Raw genomic sequence first — 6,775 nt, 5'->3', positions numbered from 1 at the left:
GAAGAACATGAACAAAAAAACTGCCTACTCCTCGGTGCCTTTGTGGCACAGACAGACAACCCCTCTGATTCACTGCAGACGGAAACTCTGAACAGGAACCATTTCTCCAAAGGAAAACTCAGAACAGCTGGGTATGGTGGCACACACCTGTAATCCTAGCACTTGGGATGCTGAGGCAGGAGGATCCTTGCAAGTCTGAGACCAGCCTGGGCTACAAGGTGAGCTCAAGGCCAGCCCGAACTGCATAGCAAGACCCTGTCTCAAAAAACAGAAAACTCAGAACACTTGCCAAAAATTCAAACACATGCAGAGTCAAGAAATTCTCCAAGAAATACTCCATGCATTTTACTCAAGAAATTCATATATATACTATGTATTTTTATCTTGTGTGTGGGTGGTGCTGGGGACCAAATCCAGGGCCTTGTGCATGCAAGGCAAGAGCTCTATCACTGAGCTACCTCCCCATCCCGTATTTTTTTTAAAAGATTGCTACCTGGCATTCAACATATCTCTGTTTACAATAAACAAAGACAGCCTAATGTCCTGCCCTAAATGCCCTCTAACAGAAGACTGAACTGATTATTATAGTTTACCCCATACAATGGATTCCTAGGCGACCATATAAAGGAAGATTCTCGTAGATGTCTATGAATGTGGAAAACGATAATGTACTTTAATGAAAAACAGTAGGTGACAAAAGAGGATGCATAGTACAATCATTCTTCTAATTAAATAAAAAAAAAAGCTTCTAACAGAATCCATGCTGAAATATCATGTCCCCCAAAGGGGTACTATAACTAACAGTGATTTTTATTCTTTTTATTTCTATTTTCTAAAGTTTCTACAATGAACATATATTATTTATAAAACCAAATGACCCATTATAAAAACCTGAAAACATTAATTTTAAAAAGACAGTAATATGACAGATGGTGAAGTAGTTTGAAATAAATTATTAATGTTAAACATCATAGGTCCTCTGAAAAAATACAACATTCCTAACGTTTCGGTTCTGTGGATGTGTCTCTAATACTAGATTACATCTTGCTAATTCTGAGCACGTTTCTATTAGTCTTGGTAAGAAAAGAAAATCATAAAATAGGTAACAAACCTGCCAAAGAAAGTAACAACTGTCACTTTCCTTCTAGCTTTTGGTGAAATCTTAAATCTACCTAAACAAAGCGTGAGCTACGCAGTTTCAAAGGGAAACCACTACATCAGCCGACATGAAGAGCCATGTGGCCTTCAGAAGAACTTTCTTCAATAAAAATCTAGAAATCAAATACAGCCTCGTAAATAAACGTAATCTTCAGATTGAAGTTTCGAGTTCACTATTCACCTTCAAAAGACTTCTTAGAAACAAAACACAAAGTTCATCCTCATTCTGTTTAAATAATTTATAACCAAATACTAATTGGAAGGCAAACAAAGCATTCCACATAGGCAAAGCCGCCCAGTTGTAAACTCTGACCTATTGCTATCCTTATTTGATGAACTTACAGCATGTTCCAAAGCAGTGCAATTCCCCACACCGGTTCCTATACTAAAAGTAAACCAGCCAATGCTAAAACGATGCCATCTTTTACTTTGCAGTGTCCTGTTCACTTTCCACAACCAAATGCTCTGTTCCACTCTTCATACAGCTCTAAGTCTTTTGAAGATACACTAGGCCGCACAGTTCTAAAAGCATTTTCAAAGTCAACGTAAGATATGGGACGAACTTGATCTGGAGTTATGGTGGCAATGTCAGCAGTCTGTAAACTGCGGATGGGACCGAGGGACGCCTCCCTGCACAGCTGGGTCATGTCTGCCCCTGAGAAGCCATCAGACCGCTGGACAACCTGAAGGATCTCCTCCTCACTGAGGTCACACTGCTCCTTGGACATCAGATTTGTCACTATTTGTTTCCTGGCTGAGGCTTCCGGGAGCGGAATGTACAGTCTCTTTACCAACCTTCTCCGCGCAGCCTCATCAATCTCCTGAGGCCGATTTGTGGCTCCCACCACTAGAATTCGGTCTTCAGAAGACGTGGTTGCTCCATCTAACTGAACTAAAAATTCTGTTTTTATCCTCCTAGAGGATTCGTGTTCACCTTCTCCTCGCTGAGACAACAGGGAGTCAATTTCATCGATGAATATCACAGCTGGTTGTTGACACCTTGCAACAGCAAACAACGCACGGACCATCTTCTCCCCCTCTCCCACCCACTTAGAGGTCAAGGACGAAGCCGAGATGCTGAAGAACGTCGCCCCAGACTGACTGGCGATGCACTTGCCAATGAGAGTTTTACCAGTCCCTGGGGGACCAAAGAGCAGAATTCCTTTAGGGGGTCCCCGTAACCCAGTGAAGATGTCCGGCCTCATCATGGGCCACACAACTATTTCCTTTATCGTGGTTTTTGCGAAGTCTACTCCTGCAATATCTTCCCAGTGTACTGGAGGCCCATGATCCATAATCTCATTCGTAATAAGTTCAATCATTTTGGGCTCCAAGTTCTTCAGCCGCTCATCAACAGGATGGGCTGGTTCTGTCGGCGCTGCTCCGTGAGGCTTATACTGCATGCCTCCATTCTGCTCTGCGCCGTCTTGTTTAGGTACGGGAGGAACAAACTTCCCAAATATCCCACGAGATCGCCCAGCTCCCAGAGACTTTTTCACGCCCCCATATGAGGACCCTTGTGCACGCTGGGGTTGGTGGCCCTTTTTTTGCTGGTCTACCCATAACTGTTCCTTTGCAGTTTTAAAAGTAGGCACACTGCTCTCCTCCCGTGGGTCATTATCTTCTGTTTTACTAAAAGCCTTATTTAGTACTGGATTGGAAAGAGCATCGATGGTGACAGAACTATAAAAAGCCTTCCTTGCCCGTGGGTTTTCACAGCCAGAAGGAAAGGGAGAGCAGTTAGACGAGAACATCTGCAGTCCTGCGCTGGCCTTAGGAGAGCTATGACTTTCCTTTGTGACATGTCCAAATAATGGGGTGGCGTGGAATTTGGCTGTGGCTGGCTCACCTGAAGAAGAGGACAGGGGACAAGTCTCAGCACTGGTAGGCACCATGGGTGGCTGGATACTCTGAGGGCACCTCCAAGGGTTGCTGCCTGGAATGTCTTGGGTCCTATCTGTGCCAGGAACTGAGCCGGGGCATAGGTCACCAGCACCAGCACGCCCAGGAACACCGGAGTCAGGAAGATCAAAGACAGGGGCCTCCTGACGGATCACTACTGATGCATCTACAGGTCCCAGCAGAGAGTCCTTGAAGTTTCTGCCAGCTTGCATCATCTTCTGTACGGTATTCATCTTGAAAACACTGTTTCTTGACAACCCAGACTGCCACTTATTACTGTCAGTTTGTTGAGATCTTGTCAAAGCTAAAATGTTTTCTGCATAGTTATTCAAGCCAGTTTCCACATTGTCAGAATCAACAATTGCGGAGTATTTCTCTGCATACCTTTTGAACAGTGTGGTAGCACAGACCTGGGAGATCTCGGCGTTCGCACAGGCATACTGAACACGCAGTATCTGAGCACGGTACGCATCTGCCTTCTGTCCTGGTGTACACGTGCCAGATGTGATTGCAAAGTAGTTCCTCTGCCACTCACTCAGGTGCACAGACTGAGAGCCAGGGGCCTGCATGTTAGAGGTTCTACGACAGAGGACAAAAGGAAAGACAAATAAGCAGCACGAAAGAAACAGACATAATGGTTACAACATAGTTTAAAAGTCTCTGGTAAAGAAAATATGCTGGACTTTTACTTATCAGGTTTACTTCTGACAGATTATTTATAAGAGAAATAGCAAGTAAGTCACAGACTTCGAGTACTCAAGATATAAAGATATACTTTAAATTCAGTATTTATTGGTACTTTTTAAAACACAGAGCTGTTCAGTTTATGAATAGATACCCCTTTAACAAAATTTTCAGCAACATTGACAGGGTAACATCAAAAATTCAGAAATAAGAAAATGCATAGTACTATAAGTACTATTCAACAATTTCTAGACGTTCTGGTCAACAACATAAAATAAGAAAAAGAAACAATAGGTTAAAACACTGAAAAGAGGAAAAAAATTGCTACTAGATAATATGAATGTTTGTTTGTTTTTTTTTTGTTTTTTCTCCGGTACCGGGAACTGAACTCACAACCTTGCGCTTGCCGGTCAGGCGCTTTGCCGCTGAGCTAAATCCCCAGCCCCTTAGATAATATGAATGTTGACATAACAAAGCCAAGTGAATTAATAAATGATAAGTAATAAAAAAATAAAATAACAAATAAATAAATAACAAATAAATAATAAATAAATGATAAGTAATGTAGCACTGGACAAGATCTATGGATGTAAAGTCAACATGTAAAAAAGTTTTCTTTAGCCTCAGTCCCCCATCCTGGAAATTTTTTCTTTAATTCAAAATAAACCACGTTCACGGCAACTATAAAGACTTTAACATATCCAAAGAAATGGTAGTCCTGCAATGTGAACTCTCAAGATATAAAGATATATTGATATAAAGTCTTTAGAATTAAAGGCTTGCCTTAACAGTGATTTTTATGAGCTAAGCTATTTCAGTTATATAATAATTTTCCTGGCATAAGGTTTAAACAGAAAGGATTTGAAATTAATCACCAAAAGAAAGGCACTATGGAAAAACAGTGGAATGAGGGTACATAAAATAAAGCAGGAGTGTATGTCTGGTCTCCGTGAAAAATTAGATGAATGACCCTAAGCAAGACTTTCACTCTGGGCCTGCAATTTTCTTATCTGTCAAGTGAAGAAGTAGCATTATGAGAATCAGGTCAGGTCATGAGTATGAAAGTAATCTGGAAACTACTAATGTTCCCAGTGTACAAACGCAGAAACTGAGGCTGAGTTAAAGAACTTACCAAAAATCACACAGCTGGTTATGAAAGGAGCCGGAAGTCAAACATACAGTTTCATTCCAAGTACTGCGCATTCCACCAGGTGCCCACTGTTTCTTAATGCTGCTGCCAAAGGTCACAGATTAAGCTATACGGATCATAAATATGAACTATGTTATATGTAATGTTTTTAATGTCTTATTCATAAATAAGCTAAGATAATAAGCCACAGAATCTCTCACAATTTCCCAGTTTCACAAAGTGAATGTGCAATTGTTATGACACATAAAATAGCAAAAGCCAAGTAGCCTACTAGTAAAATGCTTTTACTTTAGATTTATCTCTCAAGTTATTTCCATAAGCCCGTTCATGTTTTAACAATCATGAATGTACCATGATGCTGCACGTGTAGAATCTACCTATATATTCACAAGAAAAATCTATAAGGGAATAGCTTCCTAAGAGTATTTCAATAAAGAAAAAGAAAGAACTTGCACATTTTAAATTTATCTTTCAAATTACCTAGAATAACCAATTTATTTTCATAATACAGCTTTGCATCTCCAACAATGCCTTGCAAAGAATTTGTCACAATACAGGAAGGTCTTCACAAATCTTTGTTAATAAAAATAAGCTTGACATCCAGTGAGACTGTACTCTGTATAAAGCTAAATACAGTCAAAACTTAGATAACTGGTTCGTCCTGCTTCCCACTCTATCATTTTAACTCTTAACACCCTTCATACAATACTGGAAGTAGAAACTGAAACACAGATGATTTGCAAATTTTTATCAAAATCCTCACAATTTCTGCAATCATCCTTCCCCTCTCCATGGTTTCATTCCAGTGTATCATCTGCAATACTGGGATCTCTCCAACAGCTCAGAGAGCTGATCACCGTCCCCAGGAACCTCCATTCTCCCTTCCATCATCACCGGTTTCAATACTCATCTCCCAAGCCTGCCTTCTTCCTTTCAACTCGATTACTTATCCAACAGCTACAGATATGGATAGGCAAAACCTGGTTTCACTGCTCAAGGACACCTCTACTGCCCTCTTTAGCACTTCTAAGTCTACTTTATGGTCTAAAAATTCTAGTTAAGAAGTGCTGACATAAAACTGCATTTCTATCATTATTTTCATAATTTTCTGATTATTTTAAGAATACAGTTGGCTTCCCAACTGGATAACTGGAAGCAGGAACCACTTTCTATTAAATTTATACCTCTCAGGGTCTAGACTATGGTGTCCGTTAAAATGACATCTATTTTAAAAACAACAACAACAAAAAAACAGAAACAAATAAACAAGCAAAAAACAAGTGACAGGGCTCCCACTAGAACAGCAGGAAGCACGGCCGAGAGGCAAAGAGCACAGCGTGTGAGGCCAGGCTGCCTGTGCTGAGACCCGGGCCCACCACCTGCCAGCACGAGTGACTCGGACAGACCGCGCCCAGGTTTCCAGCTACAAAGGAGGGCGCTAAGACTGCGTAGCGGGAAGGGTCTCAAGTCTGCAAGGCACTCCGAACAGGGCTCTGGCTGAGGAACGCTCGCTCCTGTCTGGCACTCCGCACAGCAGCCCTCGGGAAAGCATCAGCGCTGCGCGCCCGCAGAAACGCACAGCCCGCCCCAGGGCACAGGCCCCGTGCGGCAGCACCGACGGCACGGCGCGGCCCCGCTGGCCGCCCCGCGAGCGCCCAAGTCCAACACGCCCGGGGCCGGCGGGCCTCCGCGCGCCTACTGTGCTGGACGGGACTCGAGCGCACCCGCGACACTCGAGTCACAGACCGAAACACGGCCCGCGGCTTGGACCGCGCCACGTTTGAACGCTGCGCGGGGAGGAAGTTCCACGGCGTGGGCGTGCCCACCGCGACGTCACCGGGCAGCGCGCAGCGCGCGGGTCCCGCCCTGCGGCCCTCGGCC

General features: G+C 43.0%; 1 protein-coding gene across 4 annotated transcripts in view; it reads right to left on the bottom strand.

Moving 5' to 3' along the window:
• Nucleotides 1–648: 648 nt before the first annotated feature.
• Fignl1 (fidgetin-like 1) overlaps nt 649–6,775 on the bottom strand; it is a 6,370-nt gene continuing 243 nt past the window's right edge. The window contains exons 1-3 of one of the 4 annotated variants that reach the window (XM_005396607.2): nt 5,375–6,494; nt 4,877–5,000; nt 649–3,639 (exon numbers count right to left, since the gene is read on the bottom strand). In XM_005396607.2, the coding sequence (XP_005396664.1) occupies nt 1,602–3,629 (2,028 nt within the window). In that variant the 5' untranslated portion in view covers nt 3,630–3,639; nt 4,877–5,000; nt 5,375–6,494 and the 3' untranslated portion in view covers nt 649–1,601. Of the gene's footprint in view, nt 3,640–4,876; nt 5,001–5,374; nt 6,495–6,775 lie in introns of those variants that run through there. The other 3 variants (XM_013520641.1, XM_005396608.2, XM_005396606.2) reach the window with 3 other exon arrangements.

This window comes from Chinchilla lanigera, unplaced genomic scaffold (genome assembly GCF_000276665.1).
Source record: "Chinchilla lanigera isolate Chin_1 unplaced genomic scaffold, ChiLan1.0 scaffold00055, whole genome shotgun sequence".
Classification (NCBI taxonomy): domain Eukaryota; kingdom Metazoa; phylum Chordata; class Mammalia; order Rodentia; family Chinchillidae; genus Chinchilla; species Chinchilla lanigera.
This window is presented reverse-complemented; position numbering and strand designations above follow the sequence as displayed.